Source organism: Acanthaster planci, linkage group LG02 (genome assembly GCF_054643075.1).
Source record: "Acanthaster planci isolate LZ-2023a linkage group LG02, COTS_SCS, whole genome shotgun sequence".
Taxonomy (NCBI): Eukaryota; Metazoa; Echinodermata; class Asteroidea; order Valvatida; family Acanthasteridae; genus Acanthaster; species Acanthaster planci.
The window spans coordinates 2,144,953-2,169,749 of record NC_141778.1 but is presented as its reverse complement, the minus strand read 5'-3'; the positions used below and the strand labels follow the sequence as shown (position 1 = coordinate 2,169,749).

At 42.1% G+C, this 24,797-nt stretch overlaps 2 protein-coding genes and 1 non-coding gene across 3 annotated transcripts; 2 read left to right on the top strand and 1 right to left on the bottom strand.

Annotated features, from left to right (window-relative positions):
• On the bottom strand, window positions 1–8,899 carry LOC110985758 (adenosine receptor A2a-like). Its single transcript, XM_022247040.2, has 2 exons — window positions 8,721–8,899; window positions 1–5,074 (listed from the first exon to the last, which is right to left on the bottom strand). Exon 2 carries the CDS (start codon window positions 3,108–3,110, stop codon window positions 2,070–2,072), a length of 1,041 nt encoding a protein of 346 aa, XP_022102732.1. The 5' UTR covers window positions 3,111–5,074; window positions 8,721–8,899; the 3' UTR covers window positions 1–2,069.
• A 1,620-nt stretch (window positions 8,900–10,519) lies between these two features.
• On the top strand, window positions 10,520–17,396 carry LOC110985785 (uncharacterized). Its single transcript, XM_022247099.2, has 5 exons — window positions 10,520–10,813; window positions 13,592–13,838; window positions 14,486–14,557; window positions 15,104–15,211; window positions 15,524–17,396. The coding sequence occupies exons 1-5, from the start codon at window positions 10,736–10,738 to the stop codon at window positions 15,811–15,813; spliced, it is 795 nt and encodes a 264-aa protein (XP_022102791.2). The 5' UTR covers window positions 10,520–10,735; the 3' UTR covers window positions 15,814–17,396.
• Window positions 13,206–13,278, top strand: Trnat-ggu (transfer RNA threonine (anticodon GGU)). Its single transcript has one exon. It is a non-coding gene; the product is annotated as a tRNA-Thr (tRNA).
• Window positions 17,397–24,797: the final 7,401 nt, after the last annotated feature.

Here is a 24,797-nt window from a genome sequence, read left to right as displayed (position 1 = left end):
TCTCGATCATGTGAAATATACCATCTGCTATTTTACACTCAAGCAAACTATAACTGTACAATAACTCAGTAACGTTTAAAAACGGTTAGGAAGTTAGACCGATCACAGTAATGGATTATTTCGAACTGATTGGGAGAGCAGGAATGTGCGTCAATTTTTTTCAATAATATAAAGTAGATGTGAAATTAACTAATATGTATATCCCCTAAGAGAAACAATATTGACAACAAATATTTTTTTGTAACCAACTAAAAATGTGTGCCAGATATAAGCAAGTAAAGAATCTGTAAGATAAAAGAAAACGGACCGTTGCCTCTGATAATTATTAATAAATGTTAAAGCCTTGGCGCTCTGCAGAGATTTGTGTCAAGAGTAAACGCTTATTTTTTTTAAAGAAAACTTCCACTGGAAATTGCATCTTTAAGGGGTCCTCTGATAACCACCACATCAGATGGGGATTTCAAGATGTTAGAGGGCGGTAGACAACCAATTTTTGTGTTGCCTTTGTTCTCGCTAGAGAAAACTTTCACGAAACCATTTCGCAGATCTGCAATCTTCAAAGTAGGTCTCCAAGTTTTTTTGAGCGTGAAGCCGAACAATCATTAAGTAAATGCCTCTTAATCCTTCAGGCGCTTGTTGTGCTGCGCAGTCACAAGCACGGCATCACGTGCGTGTCTTGGACCAATAGGATCCCCTTCAACTGTGGTTAAATATTATCCTATGCTGGTACCTTTACGCACAAGTGATACTGACGTCATTTCTGATATTCGCCATATGGGTTGGTTGTAACTCCTTATCAACAGGCCTACTCGAGTCCCTCATAAGTCCCTGCATGTCCCTTAAGTCCCACACAAGTCATTCGGTCTTGAGCCAATTCACAAGCTATTCAAATGAGCTGTGACAAAAGCATTCTTTTGTCATTGTTCACCCTGTTACTTATGACTGGCCTTACGAAGGAACATTTAACTGGACTTGTGAAGGGACTTGTTAAGGACTCAAACACCACACTGGTTCTTATACACATGCCCATTTTTCCTGTTTTTCCGTTATACATCACAAATTTATCATTTTGCCTCTTCACTTGAAAATATTTCTACAGACTTAATGAAATTTTTTAAGGCCCGGCAAAGCTCATATACATGTGTTGCTAGAAATATTGGATCAATACGAAAAGCATCCACGTAGATCGCTGCCAATTTTAACCAAATGTGGTATCATTAACCTTTGCAATGGCAGATTACGCCATCTGCACGTTCCCACAATTTCAGCAAGCAATCTATCTAAACCTGATGGATCTGCTCGGCAGGATACCTAAAATAACCGGCTGTCACTATTCCCCATAAATATGCATTAACTCTCAACGAGTTAATGTTATACCAATCCATCAGAAACGTAGTTTTTATAAATGATAGAGAAATATTGACGGGATATTCCTTGAAATAAATACAACATTCAAAAAAATGTTTGGGACAAAATAAAACATTGGAAATCGTGCCTTCCAAATCATTGAAGAGATCGAAATTCGATTAAAAATAAACCCCACCAGAAAGTACTGCGGTATGATATCGAACTGCCCTTGATTCATCCGCCTGGAAATTGAATTCTTTTGGTCTTTCTTCTTTCAGAATGGAGCTATGATCATTCTTCGGAAATTCCGGATGGTGTTAATCTAACAAGGTAGGGTTTTGTCGGTTTATGGATATATTGTCAAATGTTTGTATCTTCAATATTTTTCAGGTGGAGGTGGTAATTCTATCTAAAGTAGCAACCTTCTTTGTACAGGTTCAGTGACTAAATATGCAAGACATCAGCATTTTGACCTCCTGATTGTGACGAATCAGTGAGCGTCAACTCAACGCGTGCAGTCACATGACAGCTGCTAACCAATAAACGGCGTTTTGTCTTTGGTGACCAACGGCTCTGATTGGCTGGTGCACCAGGTTGCATGAATATAATAAACGTCCGTTGGTAGTGGATCCTGTCTAAAAGATGATACTTGGTGGATACTTGGTGAGTAAGTTAAATCGGCAATATAGCAGTGAAAACTGTCAATGACATGGATGCTGGGGCTATCGAAATGACGGCCTGCGACTGCACGTAGGCTCAAACAAGGAGTTAACTCGCGGCCGAGGCACTTCCAACGACACGGTGGATACCACTGGAGACGGCTCTACCATCGCCGTGGGAACTCGAGACAATTTCCGCCGGACTGTCTCAACCAAATACTTCCGAAGCGTCTTGTGGTGAAACATGTAGAGGAAAGGATTGATCGCCGCGTTGGTGTAGAAGATAATCTTGTATACAATGGTCAGTTCGAACTCGTACGCGGGCAAGTGCCGTATCACCGCCAAGATGACGATAGTGGACGTCCACGACACGAGAAAGTAGATCGTAATGATGGAGAGGACAGCAGCGATTCGGACATTTTGCCTAACGAGGCTGGGCTGAGGGACAGCGGGGTCTACGCAACTGACTCGCCGCACGTCGTGGATGGCCCTGACGTGCCGACGCGCGATGAAAAAGATGTGCGCGTACATAATGAACATGGCTGGGATGGGGATGAAGAAGTTGCACATCAGGAAATAGCCGTAGGGCAGTCCAATCAACGTCGCAATATTGCAGGAGGAAGTGCTGTTACTCGTGCCGACGGGAGGCTCAACGTTCACTTCGTCTGGAATCAAGATCAGCAAACCCAAGCCCACCGAGTAGAACCATAGGAAGGCGAGGACGCACAGAGCGCGACGCGAGGTGACGAGCGTGACGTAGCGCAGCGGTCGGCTGATAGCCAAGTAGCGGTCAACAGTCACACAGACCAAACTTAGTAAGGACGTCATGGCAGCCATGACGGCCAGAATATTAATACAGACGCACAGGGCGCCGTCTGTGTAAAGATCCACCGCGCTGTGGTAGCTCTGGAGGGGCATAATCATCAATGCTGTGAGCAGGTCGACAGCGGCTAGACTCAACACAAAATAATTCAGACTTTCTCGAAGTTCCTTCTTAACGATTACCAGGTAGATGAGGAGTGTGTTACCAAAGATGGCGATCATGCCGATAAATACTAACAACCCAACGGCTATCCAGCCCCCTGCAGAAACGTTTTCGTCCATTTTCCCGCCCCCGCCAATAAGCCACTCCTACAGGGTATGAGGCAGAAGCCGCTTTTTAGCGAGTAAATCGCAATTGAACGAACGCTACACGATCAACTGCAGTCTTCTCAATATAGCAAAAGTGTTTAACCATTCGAGCGAGTATACATTTTGTCACATGAAACATACATGGTACATTACTAAAGTTCGACGTTTACCTGAGTTTGCGTTGAAGCGGGCGGAACCAAGTTTTGTCACGAAGGGCACTCCATATTAGATCTGAAGCTTCCTAGATTTTTTTCAAAAAAACTGTCGACTGATACGGGTGATTGTTGCTTTCAACCTGCCAAATCAACCGGGTGCACTAGATATGTGGTCAGTCTATCTAAAGTGTGACCACATTCCAGAACTGATCGGCAAATGTGCAATTCTGGTGCCACTTTGAGCAAGTCACCGACTAAAAACATCTCTTCATGGAACCTTCCAAGTTGATAGCAAGACATTAATCATTAACTGCCCGGATACAAACAGGCATAAATCTTCCGAACCGAGGGGCGAGTTTCCAATCTTGTCCCTCCTTCTTCAACCAAGGCTTCGTAACTGGCCTGCCGTTTATACATCGAACGCCCCCATGTATCAATTTAATCCATAACGTTTTGGTGTGATTTTTCTGGAGTGCTCCACTCCAAAACACGGTGGTACTGCAACCAACGGTGCAGTATGTGGAATACAGACGCTCTGCGCAACCGACTGTAGATCGCCGTCAGGTCCCTAGCGCGTCTCGCACGAGCCTGGGTCATTAGACTTGCCGCGTCTTTGGGTTTAAAGCACCGTCCATCCCCCGGGATTTATGACTGCATCAGATGTACCAGATGATTTGCTGTATTTAATAATATCGAAACCTCCTCATTATTGCTTCAATTAATGTTCTTTCTGCGGGGCACCGGTTTCTAGAAGAGCGGAGTGGGGTTGTTAGGCAGATTCTTTATTGTCAGAGGGGACCGGATCGAAGATCTTGCCACAGCAAGAGCCAGAAGTAAGCGATTGTAGGGATCCCGAATTCCAACGAGACGTCAAATTTTGTTCGAGACCTTCTCTTTATATCCCAAGAAAGGAACCTCTTCAGCTCGAAAATACAAATGGAAGCCCTTTAAAGCAGGTGTAGCATAGGCCTTTCTCACCACCGTTTAAAAAGATGATAAACGTTCCAGGTTTACTCATTTTTCAGATTCACATTTGATGCTCACAATTTCGTGTAATTCTTGAGCGAGAGGTCAGACGTTTAATTGTACGTAGGGAGGTTTCTGATTATGCACCCCATTCTCTATAAGTCGCGCTTAAGTCATTGTAGAATATCAGAAATGTACTCAAAACTTGTCGTCGTCGACAATTTGTCCCAACGGGACAATTTTTTCTTCAATAACTAGTTAGAATAAAAGCCTTATGCAAGTAAGTTCCCAAAGTTCCATAAGTTCCAAGGGTCACCACTTAAAGTTCATAGGGTGGGGCTTCCTCAGTGACTCCAAAGTGATTGCTGTGAAACGGGAATGGTCGTGAGTCACTTACTCATCTACTGAAGAAGCGGCTCCTTGCCTGGCAAGAGAACTTGGCGCAAATTGGGAGAAGAAAACGATGGAAGCTGAGCGGAGATGTGACTTCTATGGAAAGCACACAGTAGAAAATCACTTCCCAGTAGGTAGTTTTAATCTAACTACCATCCGTTACATGTTTCCATCGGGGATGAATGTAAGCTACAGGTCTGGAGAATATATCAGCGCTGGCTTTCCATTTTGTCCCAAAGCACGAACCTCTCCGTGGATGTTTACACAACCAAAACGAGGGCGACTTGCCGATCTCAGCTGACAGCCACAGCGCAGGCGTGGCGTGAACGTTGTGACGCGGAAATTGCAGCTGGGACAAACACTCTGCGAATATTTCCTTGACGTCAGGTGTGCTAAAGTGGGTGGCTGATAGTGAGTGGTTGCCTGTCGGAAAATCAAACAGAAGGAATATTTGGAGTTATTCAAGTATCTCTCAACCGCAGTAATATCTATTTTTATTAAATATTGTCTTGTTAACCAGCTCACTGAGGACTAGCTGAATAAATAAATGAAAACAGAAGTTGAAGTTAAAAAAATCTTCAGCGTTCTTTTGCTTTTTCGAGTCGTATCTGATGAATAATGTCATCGTTCGTAATATTGGCAGCAACCTTATACGGTTGGCTGCGTAATTTCACTCGTTTCCCTTTGACTTATGCAGTTGTACTTTGCTTTCATTTTTCATACACGAATACCGGCAAAAAAGTCGAGCTGCGATTGTTCAGAATAAAGATCTCACGGGATGATAATTAAAAGGCACCGCATCGCCGATAAGAAGCCTGGTTGTTAGCAAAAACGAAAGATAAATCGGTCGCTTTTTCTTTCTTTTTCTCATGCACTTGGGGAAACGAACACTAAGCAGGTTAAAAAGATTGTCTGTTGATTTATATTTTCCGAAAAAAAGTTTCATTGAAGCAGATCAAACAGACGATGACCCAGATATCTGGAATTATTCGGTAATGGGATCACACAAGCCATTAAAGAATTAATGTTGTGTGTTTTGTGCCACAAATATAAAAATCGCCTTGTTTCCGAATAAGAGACATCTATAAATCATTTAGATGGGGTCGTTTCATGCCACTGCCCGCTACTATCAATTCCAACACCTGTGCACTATCTTTACTTAATACAACAAAAACTACGTCGCCACGGTTCGAACTCTTGGAAAATTGTGTGGTGGCAATTTCGAAAGAATTTTTATTACTACTTACCTTACACGAACTCCTTTATAAAACTTAACTGAAAAATTATCTCTCCGCAACGCTCTAATTTTGTTCCAGGAAATAAGGATGCATTTTCTATATTGTGTTTGCATAGCAACAGAAAGAGAAGTTATGAACAATGGCGATGATGCGTCGGTGTTTGTTGCGCATGCACACCGCCTGAATCCTGTCATCTGATTGGAGATCGTCAGACACGTGTCATGCATAGTTCGTCCAAAAGGATGGTGCAAGCTGCCCAGCAAAAATGGAATGTTCCATTCCCTCGGTAAGTGGATCGATCGATCGATCGACCTCTCTTATATTAACAGTCAAAAAAGTTCGAACTCATGCAGGGAATTGGTCAGTAGGGGAGTGTATCCAGATTTATTCAGGAATTGTATAATATAAATACATGAACAGAACGATTCATATTTGTGCATTGTGCAAATCATTCACTCAGGAAATAACCCTCTTCATGTCATCTACAAACATCCCCCGTTGGTATAACATACCGGGGCGTGGGAAAATGAATGCAAACTAACAACTCTCACAGCAACAAGACAGACTTTAGTATTGAAATCACACAAAGCAAATCAGTATTTACAAAGGTAACCAATATTGTAACCAATATTGTAACCAATATAGATAAATTACAATATCGGGTAACTCTTCCAAGTAATAAGACCAGTGCAGGTGCAAGGCTGGAGGGGAGTGCACGGCTAAGGCAAAGAAATCCAAACGCAGAAGTGGCTACCAAAATACATATAAAGAAACCGGAAGAATGACCAACGCCCAATGCGCGCAGCAGTCTTATATACCTGCAGAGTGCACCCAACCAAAAAGGTATTAAAAGAATTTGAAAAGTGTGCGCGGTATGCCTGAAGGTGGAGCTCAGGCATTAACTGTTACGAGACCTATCCTCGTGAAGAAATACCCTCGTTGAATTCTATAATTAAACAATTTGCTAAATGTCGGGAAAATGCGGACAACACTGAGGTCTTTTTTCTCAAAGATTTGCGACAAAAGATTAGACAGCTCCCAAAGCAGAAATAATCATCCCGTTGATTTTTAGCAATCCGAAAATAGCAGATATTGCCTTTAAGCATTCTTTTTCCACAAAAGCCGCTCTTTGCATTGTTTGCGCACGAACGCATTTCAAATCGAACGGTTCCTTATCGCTACTCGTGTTGATTGATATAGTGCAATTTATCAGGCATTATCACGTATTCATATTTCGCAACTGGCCTTTCTATTCATTAATCTATTCCAGCACTTATATGTGAAATATCAGATGAGTTTGTCATGAATGCAGCTCACACATGATGTGCACCATGCAAGAATGACCTATAACAGAACATTTCAACAAGTGATACGTATAGACCCTACAGGTTACTATGGAGGAATAATAAATCGATCGCAAATTTACAAAAAACAATCAACTCCAAAACTTCTGTCACAAGATAGAAGTATTTTCCCTCATTATAGGTTTGGTTTAGCTCCGAATACTTAACAACTAGCCTGGCTACATACTTTTAACAGACATGGTTACTCTGGTGTCCAAAACAACGGCTTTTCAGCAAATAAATCAACTTAAGATCCCCCATTAGGCAAATTCCCGTTAACGGCAAACTTTAACAAGAACTACAGAAGTTGAGGCCTCTTTGAGTAAACTGCCTCAAAACGTTTTCCATCTGTTCTCGACATCAGTGTTTGTTTAGCTTCAGTGAACGGTAATATGAACCATGGCTTTCTCAAAGCCATTTGCGCAACTCTGTGCTCGAGCACAAGATGGACACGATTTTGTACCCCGCCAATGATCGGCCAAAAATCAACACATTTTTACGAAACGAACACGCACCATGGCGTACTGAGGGTTATCTATCATTTCCGTAATCTCTGTGGCGGTTGCGAGCTGAGATAGCTGATCGCATCGGGCACTTTTATTTGTCACTGATCGGGGAGTTCAATGCCTAGCAATTAATTTCGTTTTCAATGACTAATTTACGAAACCCTAAAATTGGAAAATTATTGTGCAAATTTGTGATGGTGCAAACTAAAATTTTACATCGTGTACATACGTGATGTTTCGTGATCTGTTGTCACTATTTTAAACAATTGACAGCCTCAACGGTATTCGTGCAGGGACTGAAATTTTCCAAGGCTGCTCTTGTAGTGTTCGGCAGTTAATTGATAAGTTCAAATATCGGGCTTATGCTACGTAAAATGTTGACATCTGTAGCTATATCATACGCTCCATATAAGACAGATATATACAAACAGATGTCTTTGAACGGAAAACACACCGCGCTTCGGAGGACAACCTTATGAAGCGATGACTCCCCCCCTTCCAAAAAATTCCGTCAGTCTTCAAGCGTTAGGTATTTTGCCAACCTCCAACGAGCTAATCTCCTTCCTGGCAACGCCCGACGAAAGAGGAGTACACATTTTTGCTGAAGTACATACGAAAAAATTAATATATTTGACACTGCTGCAATTCTAATATCACTGATAAAACATTGTAATGAGAATAGGTTTCAAAACAACAATCAGTACATTCTGACAGTAACAGAGAACAGGTGGGCTTGCCAAATGGAAACTTTGGGGGAAAAATACTAACATAAGTGTCAATGCACTGTTTACTAAACACCACAATTTATACTTGCAATCAAACTTAATTAAGCGGCAAACTAATCATTTGGCAAACAGTCAGGAGTGAAAATTCCTCTTTAAAGTGAAAGAAAATTCAACACAGCACTCACAAAATTGGCTGCTTTATAAGCCCAGATTCCATGTTTAATCTGAGCTTAATTTAAAAAAAAAGAGATACTCACGATGTGAAACCGTTTTCTTCCAGTCTAACTTGTGTACTTCCTCTTCGGCCAACTCGGGCCAAAAACAAAAACACTGTCCTGTTTTTAGTGGCCAACTGAAATCTGCAAATGGACTACGAACTCTCTATATGTGGTCCTTTCTGCGTAGTAGACTTTGTCTTTCTGTGGCGTAGTACCAATCTACCCGGTAATATGTCATCGCTTGCCAGCTATCACTTGTACCAAAGTCCACAGCGAGGCAATTATTTTTCCTTTAGAAGAGATAACAGAAAAACTGAATGATTGATCAGTTTCTAGGGCCCCATTTTCGCAAAATTAGTCAGAACTTTATCAGAAACTTACATCAATTTGTAAAAACACAAAGCTGAATTCCTGTTCTCTTATACGGTAAACACTGATGTGGCACGGATATTTTTAAAAGCGATTTTTTCCGACTGGATCTTTTTTTAATGGATATTGATTTTGCTTCCATTGTTGCTGTTCCATCTGTTGCTGTTGCTTCTCATGTTGTGCTGTTGATGTTGTTATTACTGCCATGTCGTAGCTGTTCCATCTGTCACTGCTGCTCTTGCTTCTGATGCTGTGTTGCTTCTGCTGTTGATATTGTTATTACTGTCATGTCGTTTTTGCTGTTCCATCTGTTGCTTCTGCTGTTCTATCTTTTGCTTCTGACGTTCCATCTGTTGTTCCTGATGCTGTGCTGCTTCCGCTGTTGATGTTGTTATAACTGTCATGTCGTTGTTGCTGTTCCATCTGTTGCTGCTCCCATTGCTTCTTATATTGATATCTTCAATATTCTGTGGCTTGGTAGCTTTTGCTGTTAGTATTGTTGATATCGTTTTGATAACAGCAGCACAAAAACAACAACAACAATAACAACAACATCAAAAGGAATGCACAATTCAGCCACAATCAGATGGGGTGGAGGTTCACGCTTTAAGGGTAGCTGCAATCGATTTATTTGAAAACAAACCTACAAATACATCGTTAATCCTCGTTTTAACCTTTGTTTGATTTTTTCTACTTGGTTTGTACTCAAAAAAGTGCTGCACGTTTGTGGATTTTACTGGACCCATTTTTTTTTCTTTGCTAATTCCTTGTTGTTTAAGTGCAGAACAATTAGTAAACATCAAGCTTTTTCTCTGAAATGTTTTAGTAAGATAATTATAGGTTCCTAATTTGAACAGAAAAACCTGTGCACTGAACTGTATATGTCTTCCCTAGATGACATCATGGCAATAGCGCCATCAATTGTCCATAGAAGCATAGATAAGGTTTCAAGTTTTGAAAAGTGCACTTTGCAATGCATTTAACCAAGTATGATTATAAGAGTTTTCACACATTGAGGAAGAGTACAGCGTACAAAGTTGCAGAGAAAAATCCATTGCAGTTACGCATTTAAGTTTGAGTGAAAAAGGATGCTAACCTTGGTGAAGCCTGCGACTTGCAGGTAGTGCTTCTGACAATTTGACGAGAAATTGGAAAGCCTATTTAAAAGTTTCTTGGCAAGAATTTTCAATTGTCAAGACAAAGCAAACATTACAAACTGAGATGCTGAAGTTTTGAGTTTGACACAGACTGAGGCTAGAGGGCGCTGTGACAAAACGAACCGGGGGGGGGAGCGGTGTGATGGAGTGGATAAACTTTCAGGATACTTCTCCCAGCGGCTGTACAAATAGCCGGCTCGTTATCCGACGGTGAGTTAGGGTTGTATTTGTCTCGCACTGTCAATAGAGGTTTGCATTGACGACCTGCGACCTTTGATCACTCGAACATAATGCGTTCGGCATTCTGTTCAGTATTATTGTTCTTGTACCCCCTTTTGAACAAGATGGCGTCTCAGTGATATTTCGATCTCCAAACTTTGTGGACATATTGCTAAAAGAGCTGGGATATTCTGCCCGCCATGTCGTGAAAGCTGTAACCAGTCAAACTGTGTAATCGAATTTCACATAGGCCTAGTTTTTGCCAGTCAGCTGAGCTTAGAGGTGCGATAAAGTGCTACTCGGACGTTCATGTACTCTTGGAACTACGATCCAAACTACGTCACTGTTACTATGGGTACTGATCAAGAGAACACGAAGAAACACAAGGTAAAGTATCAAGTTTGACACACTCATTGAGTGACCAATTAGAGAGAGGCAGAACATATCTATAGAGACATCAGTACTTGGATATAAATATACATATGTACATAAGTGCTTGTAGCCTAGGATACCGAAAACTGATTTAAGATTTGCTAATTCAAAATGCTTTGTCTGAGAAACAGACTCTTTGTAGGTATTCTGACTACTACGGCCATTTTTATCTGACATCACAGAAAGGTCTGTGGGTCAAAGTATCACTAAGCTAAAAATGTGACAGCCTTACGAGTTGTCTGTATGTAAAAGGCATCCGAATCTCAATTGGTATGAGTTAACCAAGAATGATGTCATCATGACGTCACCTCAAGTTTCACCTATACCAACTCTCACTTCCAAGATTGAGCCAAATCCGGTGGGATAGTTCTTTATTTATTGGCCCTTAAATTGTGAACGTTTAGATGGCACTCTCAATGTAGACCATATCCCATTCTACCCACAAACCAAGCCCAAAACTTACAGTTGCAATGCACCAAATGCGCGCCCATATAAAAAATTGCGAAATCAGACCGATATAACGCTGTCTGTTGACTCTCGGGAAGGGGTTGGCCTCCATTTTTTTTCTGGAAATTCAAGATTATGACTAGAAGTTCACTTTTCGTTTAAATTTTACAGGGGTTAGCCATGGGATTTTTTTATTCGCCTTTCCCCGAAAATACCCCCCAAATAGTAGTAAAACTATGCGCTCAGCTCTGGATGCAGCCACTGCCTCAATCCAAAATAGGCCCACAGGTTGGGGCTTTTATGAAAGAAATACCTCGAACTGGAAACTGCCAGACCAATATTCGGGATTTATAGATTTATTACTGTGATTCCTCCTGATTATGGCATGTCCTATTGTAAAAGCTCGCATGCAACGATTTGGTGGAATGCACCCTTACGGTTCTCGTTTATTTAATACGTGCACATCATTATCAAGACGTCATTGTTCATGGACAATCTATCCTTTAAAATTTTGTTTGGGCAAAACTTGAGTCTGTAGTTATCTTGGTTAATTTTGACTAGCGAAAGGACGTTACGTGGGAAAAGATAAATGTTTCCAATAAAAGTTCATGGGGGGGGCTATACGCACTCCCACTGCTTAGAAATTTCATTACAAAGTTTGACGAAACTCCAAGTTTGCAAAGTGTCCAAAGTTTATGCCAGAAAAAATCTGATTATTACAAAGTCTATGGACTCCTGAGGACAACAAAAAGGAAACAAAAAATTCAGAAAGGTTTTCCGCAACTACACAGAAAAGCTACATCACGTATAGCAACCAGTGACGTACGCCTATCCACTCCATACTTAAATCTGAAGGCAACTCCTTCCAATGGGATCTGTATTAGGCTTTTGCTCTCAGACAGAAAGCGTAGATACCCATTAAATCACAGACGTAGACATGGATCAGTACGGGAGATTCACAATAGTGCGCCTCCAAGAGTTTGCAACGCGCTGGCCAATCACGATGTGCGAATTCTATCGACCCAATGAACATTTGGAAAGGGTCGACAGATTTCGCACATTGTGACTGGCCAATGCATTGCAAACTCTTGGGCCGAGTTCGGGCGGCTTGTCCCGTATGTTCACGAACAGCTCGATTTGTTGTTCGTGGGTCGGCCGCTCGAACACCGGGAACAAACAACCGGTTATCGCTGGTAGTTAGTGACAAGTAACATGCAACATGGCGGCGTCCATGTAGGCTACGTTATTGGATGTTTGGATGGGGTGAATTCTTTTCTATATAATCAGGAACATTCATTTCCGTGTTACGGAAAATGATTAATGTTGATTTTGCAAAACTTCCCATTATCTATGGCTTTGGAGAGCCATCTCTCTACTTTTTGCAGCTGTTCAAAAACCAAACTCTCACGAGTTTTTCCATGTGTTCCTGTAAAACCCTGACGAGGAGGTGGTGTGTGATCCTGTTCCGAGAACAGTGTTATTGAGTCGTGGTTCCCGTGTCAAGAACAGGTCGTGTCAAGAACAGGCCTCCCGAACCCGACCATAGAGGCGATTCGCAATTGCATTACTGCAATGTTAATTCTATATTGATTATAATATAGAAATTGAGATCTAAGAAATTTACTGGAGCGGGATTTGAACCTGCAACCTCTGGAACACCGTACAAGTGCTCTACCAACTGAGCTATCAAGCCCTACGTTGGTGGCTCTTCCCATTTGTCAACATCTCTGTTTAGGGGGAGCTAACCAGAAGCCACCTGAAACACCATGTAGTCAGGGATCACACCCCAACAACACGATACAACCTGGGAAACCTGGGAATGTCTCTGTTCAGGGGGTGCCAGAACTGGCTAGCGCCCCTGAACAGAGATATTGACAAATGGGAAGAGCCACCAACGTAGGGCTGGGTAGCTCAGTTGGTAGAGCACTGGTGCGGTGTTCCAGAGGTCGCAGGTTCAAATCCTGCTCCAATCAATTTCTTTGTTCATCTTTATGATAATTTATAAGCACAGTGTTAATTTCATTAAAAACGTCAGCACACAATTATTAGCACACACCGAAGAGCCGGTTCGAATTTCAAGAACACAACGTAACTCGAGATTAAATCTTCTGGTTTCATGCCAGACGTGCTTTAATTTCTACCATGCGCTGTTAAAGTATCAAACAACCTCACTACAAGGGTCTTTGTTTCTTTGCTCTTCTCTGAATGACAACATCTCGAGTAAGCCTGGGTAATTAAGTGCCAAAGCACCCTCTACCTTGACAACCTTACCCCGCCTCTCTCCAGGTTCAACTCCCGTCCAAGTACGACCAGGTGGTGTTTACGCCCTCAGAGGAGGAGGACCAGGAGGCGGTGGAGCTGGCGTACGCTCTCAGCCTCCCCCGCCGTGACTCCGAGGAGGGGAGCGTCGACCTGCGTAACACCACGCACTCCCTCAAGCGCCACCTTCGGATCGTGTGGTGCAAGAAGGCGGCGGTCGGCATCGCGGTGGCGCTCTTTCTTGCCGCTGCAGTCACCATAGCTTTGGTTTTAGGTGACTACCAGGCGTTTGTCTAATGTGTAGATTACCATGTGATAGTACACAAATTTCTTCTGTGTAATTGATCATAAAATTGTCGACTTACTTTTGGGTTGACGTAATATGACAGATAGAGTCAGTCATCGCGTTCTTTTAAACCGAAAAAGAGCCGGGGACTGGATTTCCGCCCTTTCAAAATTTTCTCCAACATCGTCACGCGTCGCAGTGCAATCTTTCACTCGCTGAACCTTGAATATTTCCAGTATCATCTGGTAGTCGTTTGACCCTAATTTGGTAAAAATCAGACCTGTCATTCTCGCTCAACACAGGTCAGCCAAAAATCCATCCTTTTTCCAATTCGTGCTCAATGCCGGCGGGCCAACAATGTCATATTGAATTCAAATCTCATATTTCTCTCTAATAATGAGTATTTTTACACGCATCCCTAGTTTCATAGCGATTGAAAATATGACGCTGAGCTCTTGGTGGATAATCCCTCAGCACTGTTAGAGTCCAAAACACCTCGACGTCTCTGAGGGTTAATTGGACTTCATGAATTATGTTTATTGCAGTTTCTAAAACAAAATGAGTGATTGATCTTCAAGAAGTTGATACGTGTTTTAGAATCTAAAAGGGAAATATGCCTACTTTATTTTTTCTAGTTTTTGGAAAAAAGATGTCAACGCAAGCATCTGGTGTGAACGCGACAATCTCCACAACAAAAATTTATGAAGGTGCGTAGGATGATTTTATCTGAATTAAACACTGGTTTGCCAACCTCCATCATAAAAAGCTGTGTTCAGACAATAAAAACGTTTACTTTTCAACTTTATAAGAAGTCATGGTGGCGTAGTGGTCCTTTCCTCGCCTTTCACCTCTGCGGCCCGGGTTCAATTCCTGGTTCGGTCCACATGTGGATTGGGGTTTCAGTCCCTGCCTGATTCCGTGGGTTTTATCCAGAATATTTCCCGGGGTTTTCCTCTCACCTCTAAAACCGTAACTGCTTCTCACTGTCTCCTCTCTCCAGATGTGGGCCATATTCGACTCACGCTGTAAATATGAGGGTCTGTGTGGAAAGCAGTGCTATGCACAGATTGGAGCTTACCCTCGTTAAATATGACATAAATTAAAAAAAATTTGGAAAGAAATGGAACTGAAGAGAAACCGAAGGCAACGGAAGAGGTTTTCAGAAACGACCACCTGACAAAATTGGAGCGCATTTGTCATAATCCATGGTTCAATTTCCCGCGTTTTTCTTTCTCTCCTGCCTTCGTCCGCAGAGTGCGCGCCGAACCAGTTCAACTGCTCGCCAGGCGACTGCATACCCAACAGGTGGCGCTGTGACGGTATCGTGGACTGCTTGAACGAGGCAGACGAACGGAATTGCGGTGAGTAATTTGCATCACATGAGGACGCCATTAGATGTTTTCTGAAGATTGGTTTATTTAACAAGCAGCACCTCGCTCCGTAGGAGTTAAACTGCAGCCACCAATCACATTTAATTATGGGCGCCGACGACAATTAGTTGGCTGCTGGCCAATTCTCAGAGGCCACCTGTGCTTGGGTACCAAGCAAAATCGACCAATGTTGACAATGGTCGCATCTCAACCTTACCCCCAGATGCGTACCCACAGGACCAAATGCAGGGTTACAAAAATATTAGGGAGCCCGCACATTAATGAAAATGTGTTCTCCTGCAGATAACCACACAGCAACCCCGTGCCGTTCATGCAAAGCCTGGAGGGATGAATTTCAAACCCACTGTCCCCCGTCGGTTTGTCCTTTCTATCCGAGCTGCACATCGACTGGTCACTGGGAACCTGTGCAATGCACACTGAACAACGCCAGCTGCTGGTGCGTGGACTGGAACACGGGTGCTACCATGCCAGGGAGCTTTGTTGAAGATGTGGTGAAGGATGGCCGGCCGTTCTGTGAAATGAAGCCAACACAGCAAAACAATCAAAGGGACAATAGAAGATCAGCACCATAAACCTTCGCTCGTCGCCCAGCGCCCGAACAAGGCGCTGCAGGGAAGGGCTGATGGCCTAGTACAGATTTTAGTGAAGGAAATACGTCACACAGGGTTACAGCTAACGACGCACGGAGCATTGTGGGTACATTTCTGCCAGACGCGGGAACTCGCTCAGTGCCGCGTTACACAAGCGGCGGTTATCAGTTTGATTTTTTCTTCCTCATTGCTGAAAATATTCTCACTTATTCGTTCATCCAAAATTGATCAAGATAACCAATGATTTGAAATATGTCGCCCAAAGATACGTGACTAGCGCTACTTAGTGAGATTGAGAATATAAATTACGATACTGTGATTGACCACGGCCATGTTCTATTATTGCCGACACTTTGCCCGCGTTAAAAAATTGAACATAAACCCATCATAGCGCCCTCTAGCTATTTCACTCGCATCTCCTTGCCGAAAGCTTAGGGATGCACCCCACCAAATCTTTGGATTTCTGCGCGAGTGCTCATTAGAATTTTGTGATCCCACAGGGTTTTTGCAATAAGACATGCCATAATCAGGAGGGATCATAGAGATATTTCGATAAATCACGATTTGGGGACTGGTAGTTTCCAATTTGGGCGATTTCTTTTACAAAAAGCCCAAACCTGTGGGCCTATTTTGCACAGAGGCAGGCGGCTACATTCAGAGCTGAGCGCATGGTTTTACGCCTATTTCAGGGACATCTTCGGTGAAAGGTGAATAAAAAAATCGCCTAGCTAACCCTGATAAAATTGAAACGAAAAGTGAACTTCTGGCGGTGATTTTGAATTTCCAGTGAAAAACTGGAGACCAGCCTCTTCCCTAGAGTCAACAGGCGGCGCTATTTCGGTCCGACTTTGCACTGTTTCCTACGGGCTAGTACAGGTGCATTGCAAGTGTTAGCTGGTACCTTTACGGCTTGTGAAGGACAAGCAAAGTATTGGAAGTAATTACTGCTGCAACCATGATCCCTACAGTTACATTTCGTGCAAATTCTTTCATGCGCACTCCTTTGGTGCTGACCAGGTCAGTGTCAGTTCTCTAGCCAATTTCAGCTCAAAGAAATTATTAGTGGTAGCCAGTATTAAGGCGCTTTTCCATATGTACGTTTTTGGGTGCGTTGCTAGTCACGATACGTTCATGTATTGCACTTTCTCAGACACAAAAATCGACTCCATTAACAGAAATACACGTTTGCGTTGCGTTCAGTTCGCAGATCGCTGCAGGGACAATTTTGACGGGTACGCAACGCTTGAAGCAAGTGCATGTTGACGCGCATATGGAAAAGGCGTCTTTATGGAACAATGTGTGATGAATGGGACGAAAGAAAGTGATGACTAGACGATAATGATGAGGCGAACGTGACATTTGAGACTTTTTAGTGTGAACATTGTGTAGAAGTGTAAACGGATCCAGAACCACGTTTTTTTGGGGGGGGAGGGGACAAACGAGTTTTCGGGGGAGACATATTGGATTTTTTTCCACGCAATTTTTCATGTAGTTTTTAAAGGGCGTGGCTTCATTTTACACGCTTTTACATGGAAGGGAAAATAAACCAAAGACTTTGCATTTCATTATTTTGTACCCCAAAAGACAAAAATGCTCGGGGTGGCCCCCCCCGCCAGTTCCACCTTTAATATGCAAAGTCTTCCAGCCGTCCGGCTCATAGCAAATTTGGCACAGTTAGTAACTAACTGCATGTTGGCCGCTTTAGCTCGGTCAGAAGACTTCTGCATTGCTTTCATCAGAAATTGAAAATTCAGACTACAGAGGGCGCTGTATTTACTTAGATTCGTTCACTGCGTTTATAATATTATGTGGGTTCGTTGCGGTATAATGAAATTTTGTAACCGCGGCATTGGATTGGTCCCCGTACCTATATTACATGGGTACATACCAGTTAATCAGTTGCCATAGACAACAGTGATAAATATCCCCACTTCAAACAATCAGAAAAAGAATATACACATTTCGTAGGAGTTCAAGACTTATAGGCCTATCAAATTAAAGCTCATTTCCCAGACTTTTATTTTCCTTTCCATTTTCAATGGCTTTACAGATGACTTTTGAAGATACTCTTCTCCGGAGAAAATCACCCCTCAAAACAATCATGCGACCCATTGCCATTTTCCAAATTGATGCCCACACTCCATTGCAAAATAAAGCCATTTGGAGGGCCCCATTTTGTCTGATACTTTCAGAAATACACGCGGACAGTCCGGCTCCTAGATTCCATCCTCTTTACTAACCAGAAAAACCACCCAGTCTACGTGCCACGAAATGCTCTAATAGTGGAGAATTTGAAAGCCTACAAATCATCATTTGGTCTGCACTGGATCTCTTACTGGCTTGCAACCATATGGGGACCGGTAGCTAGCTAGCTGTGGTTTAACATTTACGATTAAGACCTGTCAATTTGGATGCTGACATTTTTTTCAGGCCAATAGCAATGCAAAACATGCAATACGTTTCAGCAGCGAGGCGAACGAAACACAAGTACCTATCCTTGCTAAGCCTCGGTTTATCAAAGTGTGGTAATTTATTTTTTAATGATTATCAACAATAAATCATTCCGTGGCAATTAGGTCAAATCAGAGGTCATTGTGTTAAATTTTAGATAATGAACAATTCATGGTGAAGTTATTTTCTGCAACAAAGAACGAAAAGCAAAATATTCTATCAGCTCCTGCTTGATTTGTGTATTGAGCGGGCATTGTGTCCTCATTTACATTAAACCGGCAGGATTCTGCCGGATTCATTACCCGCTACCGGTCCCAACGCTTGGAGGACGTCTGTAAGACGTCTGGAGACTATACACGGGACGGGAACCAGTCTACCGCGGCATAAAATACAGGAAGGTCTTGATTGGAACAAAGACTAGCACCGTTGGGATTTTAGGATTAGTATAGGTTGAAAGAGGAGAGAATACTCGAAAACTTAAGAAAAGATACGACTTCCGCTTGAAGTAAACATAATTAAGTAGCCCTTCCATCTGATAGTTTCAAGTTCGGGGCATTTCTTTCACAAAAAGCCCCAAATTGCGGGCCTATTTAGGATAGAGGCGGGCGGCTACATTCAGAAATGAGTGCTTAGTTTTACTGCTATTTTGGGGGTATCTTCGTTGAAAGGCAAATAAAAAAAAATTCGTGGCCAACCCCCATGAAATTGAAAAGAAAAGTGTATTCTTTCCATAATCTTGAATTTCTAGTGAAAAAACGAAGGCCAACCTCTTCACAAGAGTCAACAGGCGGCGCTGTTTCGGTCCGATTTTGAACAGTTGTTTATGGGATAGCATTTGGTGTAGTGCAACCTTAATACTGGTTTTGGTTGACATCATGCGTGTCGAACATAGTATTTAGTGTCGGTAGCGGTATCTATCATTCAAACATCAAAGTAAAACTCAAGTATTGACTGAGCAAATTGTCGATTCTTCAGTCAGAGTTGAGACTTAAATTCCCGGCTTCCGTGATCTATACGGGTGTCAACGAACCGGCCCGGCCAGCCCTGATAACAATGACACGGCGATCACAGACGCCCTGCCGCCAGCTACCCCCCCCCCAGACCCCAATGTGCCGCAGGAGGGTCTAGGATGGGCATACAGTTCCATAAGAGAAGAGTACACAATCAAACTTGACTTCTGGTTTGCGGTTTACTGAAACGGTAAACAAGGAAATGAAATCAACTCGATTGGTAAAATCAAGAACGGCTGGTACTTGAGCACGTTGCTGGGAAAGGCCACTAAAACTAGCTGAAAGCCGTACACAGACTAGTTTTTTTTAATCGTTTTCGTTGTAAGACCATTGGGCAAAGATTATTGTGGAGGACTTGAAGGTTGACAGCTTAGGGGAGGTAAACTTTTGTTTCTACTTGTTCCTGAGAGATGGGAGAAAGTTTGGCCTTTGTGTTGTTCAGCTTTCGAACATATTTGCCGATTTAGTTTGTAAATTCGTTAGTTAATGTATAAAAATAAAGGGTTTCGGCTGAATTGCTCCACGTTATTCTTCCCTGTTGATTCGGCTATTGCTCTATTTGTTTGTTTGTTTTTTTATTGCTACTGTCTCTAAAACGACCGGGGCATTTGCTGACACGCATAAGTTCTACCTTTATTGTAAGAGCAGTGCAGCGAGTTGATGAGCATTTAATTAAAAGAAAAAAAATAAAAAGTATCCATATTTTAAAAGTGGCTGGACATTTTTAAGTTATTAAGTTATTTTTTACATTTTTAAGTTATGGAGAACAGCACAGAGAGCTGAACAAAGTCGTTTTTGCCCCAAATTATTGTTCTCAGGGTTCACCAACGTAAGTAGGCCAGAAATATATCTGCCGAGCTCATTAATAAAAGTTATAGACTCAGAAGAGCCATGGAATTGGAGAGTTGGAAAAATATGGCACTGAATCTCTGGCCTGGACTCAGGGCTTCCAATTCTGAGCAATTTGGTTGCAATCAGGTCCGAAAGTGGCACTATTTAGCTGTTTTGTAGAGGGATGCATTTTCAAAATAGCTACTTTTCTAGGCAGTGAAATTTCCGTTATTTTAGGGGTGGTCTGCTTTGGGTGAGAATTTCTCAAAAATTCATTGGTCAACCTACTAAAAATTGAGAGGAAAATGAAAGAAGACATGTCAAACATCATTTTTCTGTGCAGCCTGTGAGAGTTCTGAATATTTTTTAATGTTTTTGAAATATGGGGACTTATCACTGCTGTCTATGGGAATTTATTTGCTGCGGTGCACCCCTCAGCAACTTTGAATATAGCGCCCTCTCCAGGTCTTTGTCTCATCTCGTTGTTCGTCTTTGTCTAAGTTTGCAAAGATTTGTAAAATTGGTCAAGGTTTTGCACGTCCACAGTTCGTGACTTCATTTTCAACATTCTGTGTGCGCAAGAAAGACTCGTGTACGTGGGTATAATGTATTGAACAGGCTTGGATCCTGGTGTTTGGGAACCCCAAATGCTTTGTGATCCCTTCGCAAAATATTGGGAAAGGAATTAGCCAATAATATGCTTGGAGATAAAATGGCCAAAATGGACAAAAATTTAAACGTGGAATTCGCCTATATTATGCAAAAATTCTCATGGTATGTGTACACAAAGGCATTAATCCGTTTTGAAAAGGGGGGGGGACATGGCCCTGATCAGAACAAAATTTGAGCGTGAAGCGCGAAGCCCTGAGCAGCGTGGGGTCCGGGGCCCGCTCAGGGGCCCTGAAAGCTTTTGGAGCATAGGTGCTCTGTGGTGTGCTCTGAGACAATTTCTGACTACTTTGACCAGTCTCTTTAACAAATGCTTTTGCAAGGTATAAATTTTCATTTAGGCTTTGGAAAAAAGTGTGTGTGTGTGTGTGTGGGGGGGGAATTGACATAGTGTCTCCCCACCTAGAAGGGGGGGGGACCTGTCCCCCGTCCCCCACCAACTGACGCCCATGTGTGTACATTTTAAAATAATGAATGGTTTTTGTCGTCAATACATTTCATGCATTGCAAAGGAGAATTTTGTGGTGAAACCAAACAAACGTGATAACGGTTTCTATTTCAAAATGAAAGAATAATTGTTGAAAATTCCGGTACCTCACCTTGTTCCCCTGGGCGACGCCAGCGGCGCCAGTCAGACATCAACACTCCCGAAAAATATTAATCCCCTAACTGACCCCCTTCTTTTCGTGTTTACATTTCGACTTAAGAGCGGTTAATCATTTACACCGCACGGTAGCGTTTCACACCATCCGCTCCGCACTGCCACAACAGCGGTAAGATCGACGCGTTCGGCCCCGCAAAGCTGAGCGACCCTTGCGCGCCCTTTCCTACCCGTGAGCCACCGCGCTTGCTTTGCAGCGTAGCGGCCGCGGCCGGGGTTTGTTTGTCGTGTCGGGGACCCGCTTTTGGCGGATTGTTGGCCTACTGTTTGCCCATCCTTTGTTGGGGATTTGAAAAGAAGTTAAATAGGCGACGGGGGAACGTGTAAAGTGGAGCAATTATGACTGATACTCCACAATGGGAAATCGAGAAAACATTGACTGCAACTGAGTTCATCTTTTTCTGTCCGTGGATGTGGAAGCTATAAGTTCTATTGCTCGTGATCGATTGGTTGGCACAACTGTATAAGCAGAACAAATGCCGAGCTACAATTCTGTGATTGCATGTGATTAGATTACTGAGGGTCAGTTTGACGACATGGGGACATATGATAACAATAAGAATGGTAGAGATTGCTAGTATATAGGTGACGGATTTGGCACGGTGTGTGGACTAAACAAGTTTTTGTTCAGTGCGAGCATTGGTTCATTATGATAAAATCTTGATTTTGGCGCTCAGTATATATTTTTGAAATCTTGAATTATAATCATAAATAAAAAAAACTTTCTCTGATCGATATAAATGATCTATACGAGATAGAGCATTTTACTCACTGTTATGCAGCAATTTGAAATAAACAACGATAACATTCTTCAAATTTGTGATGGTGAACTTTTCAATATACGATATTTCGTTGGCAAAATTTGTTTATGGTTGCAGCTTGCTTCACCTTTCGCCCTAATGGCCAATAGTCATCCTTCCTCTAAATATTGACCGATCGCAAAGTTCAACCGCTTACAGGCAAACAGCACACGCGCACGATAAATCTCTTACACGCATCATTTGCACACGCAATCCCCTCATTTGCATTCGGCCCTCCGATTGGCTGAATCCGACCCCACCTCTTTGTCCACATAGCAACCAATTGTGTCGCTATTATTTTGTAATTAAATGGTACTTATTGGGCAACTTGTATTTCGTGGGCGGCTGCTGGCGGGGTATATTGCGACTGCTGGAATTTGAAAATGGCGTGATATTAGAAAAATTTCCGGAGTTGATCGACATACTAGGGGTGTAATCAAACAGGCGTGTGCTGATCCCAGGATTAAGCTTAACTATGACGTCAACCCCAAACTCTAAATCTTACATGCAATCTAAGGAATTTCATAGTAAGTTCATAATAAATAATGACATCAAGTGCAATCATCATCCATAAAATCACATTAACACCAAGAATAATACATTTTTACATTTGAGCCAGTATCCTTATCAACTAGCAGTGTTCTATGTGGCGAAACTCTATAATAACCTGACAAGAGATAAGAAGTAGGATTGGAAAAGATGATCCTTAAAATTTCAAAAGAAAACAAGACACAGAAAATGAAAAAAAAAGGCCTACGCACTTCTACAGCTTAGAAATGTAATTTCAATCGTTCGTTAACCGAAGCTTGTCTCCAAACAACGCCCGCCAACCCGGGACTGTTTGTCACCGGTTTGGCTTTTCAGCTGAGATGGCATTGTGGAAGCGTGTTCGAGATCCGGCCACGTACAATATTAGGGACGTTTTCTTGAATCTCAATGCTTTTAACTTACACTTGTAAAAATGATCACTCATGATTGATTCATTCCATTAAACTGTGGTGTAAGACTACGAAATAAATCAACAAGTTATCACTATCAAATCCTGTCTTTGGGCATTCGTTAGGCGGACCACCTTTCCAGGTAGTCCACCCTTCTTGTGAAATTTAAAAGAGATATATTTTTGCAGGCTGTCTGCTTGAATGGATAGCCAGCCTAAACGGTATGCACGTTTTGCTTTCCACGTAACATCAACAGTACAACATCACACCAAATAGTGCAGGCGGTTTTGTTTCAAAAGTAAGCATGCGCAGAGTTCTTCAATCGCGAAATGTAACGCCCACCAAGTCAGTTGTACAATCATCGGGAGAGTAAAGACTTGCCTTTAATGCGCATTTGATCACTTTGTTGGAACTAGGGCGTACTATAAATTCAAAATTATTGTTATTATAATTATTATTATTTCTATAGCATGAAGTTCGTAATTGTTTGGCTATCAGAGTGACTGATTCCAACTTATTTTGAACCAAAGCAATATTGGCACAAATGGGCAGGTGTGCTTGGTATTTTTTTTATGAGATTTTGACTCGTTAACACAAATCTTCGCAGAACCCTTACGCCGAGGTTGGTTACCAACACGGAAAATTCTTCAATTTATTTTCCTTGTAATGAATTTATTGGTTTGGTATGTCGGCTGTTGAATGCCATACCTTGAAACCAGTTGCGAGGCAAGCATCCGCACGCAGACGCAGTAACATTGCTAATCACCATGGCGATTTGCGGTAGGAGATTACAATGATTAGCATCAACTTCAAAGAGTAAACCGACGGCAAACAAAAACACCATGAAGAAAGGCCAAACACGTTGAGTTAATATTTATCATGCAACATTTATGGCCTGTTTTCCAGTGTTTTTGTATTTTAATATTACAGTGCCTTGTGTAATATGAGGATTTTTTAGATGGAAAGGAAAGCATCTGTTGGCAATCTAATTCGATTCTTGTGTTGAATTCTCTGTTTTCTGCTGTTGGTTTTTTAGCTTAAACAGAACACAGTGGTAAAAAGTAGATGTTTCACATTTTTAATATTAATTACGGTTCCTATTACCTCAAAAATCCCTTTTGCGAGAGTCCCCAATTAAAGTAAAAATAAAGTTTTCAAACTTTGTTTTGAAAGAAAATGATAACTAAATGAAATGTGTATCATTCCAATCATCGCGTTTGTGGCAAATATTTTAAGTTTTACAATTATGATATCATTTTTATCAGTTATGTAAGTGCTTGTGTAATTTTCCTGCCGACAACTCCTTGGCAAGAGTTGATTTTGTCTTATCATTTCAAAACATGGGACCAGAAATAAACTTGTTTCACGGGAAATGGTGTTTCTCTTCATTCGCATAACTCCTGACTCCTTCAAAATGTCAACAAAAATGCTGATACTCCACTGCTAATCTGAAAAAACGCGCCAGCAAATGTGCCGCCAAACTCATTAGTGGCTGCTTACGGCGGCAATAAGAAAGGAAAATGGCCGTTTAACAGATTGTCGAGGGTTGCCAGGTAACGGGACATGATGTCACGCACGGTGATGCAAGTGAGGACAAAGGTCATCC

Coding starts and splice junctions, on each gene's coding strand:
- LOC110985758 (XM_022247040.2), bottom strand. CDS start 3,110: ATGGACGAAAACGTTTCTGCAGGGGGCTGGATAGCCGTTGGGTTGTTA.
- LOC110985785 (XM_022247099.2), top strand. CDS start 10,736: ATGTACTCTTGGAACTACGATCCAAACTACGTCACTGTTACTATGGGT. Junction 13,839..14,485: donor CACCATAGCTTTGGTTTTAG/GTGACTACCAGG, acceptor TATTTTTTCTAG/TTTTTGGAAAAAAGATGTCA. Junction 15,212..15,523: donor GGCAGACGAACGGAATTGCG/GTGAGTAATTTG, acceptor GTTCTCCTGCAG/ATAACCACACAGCAACCCCG.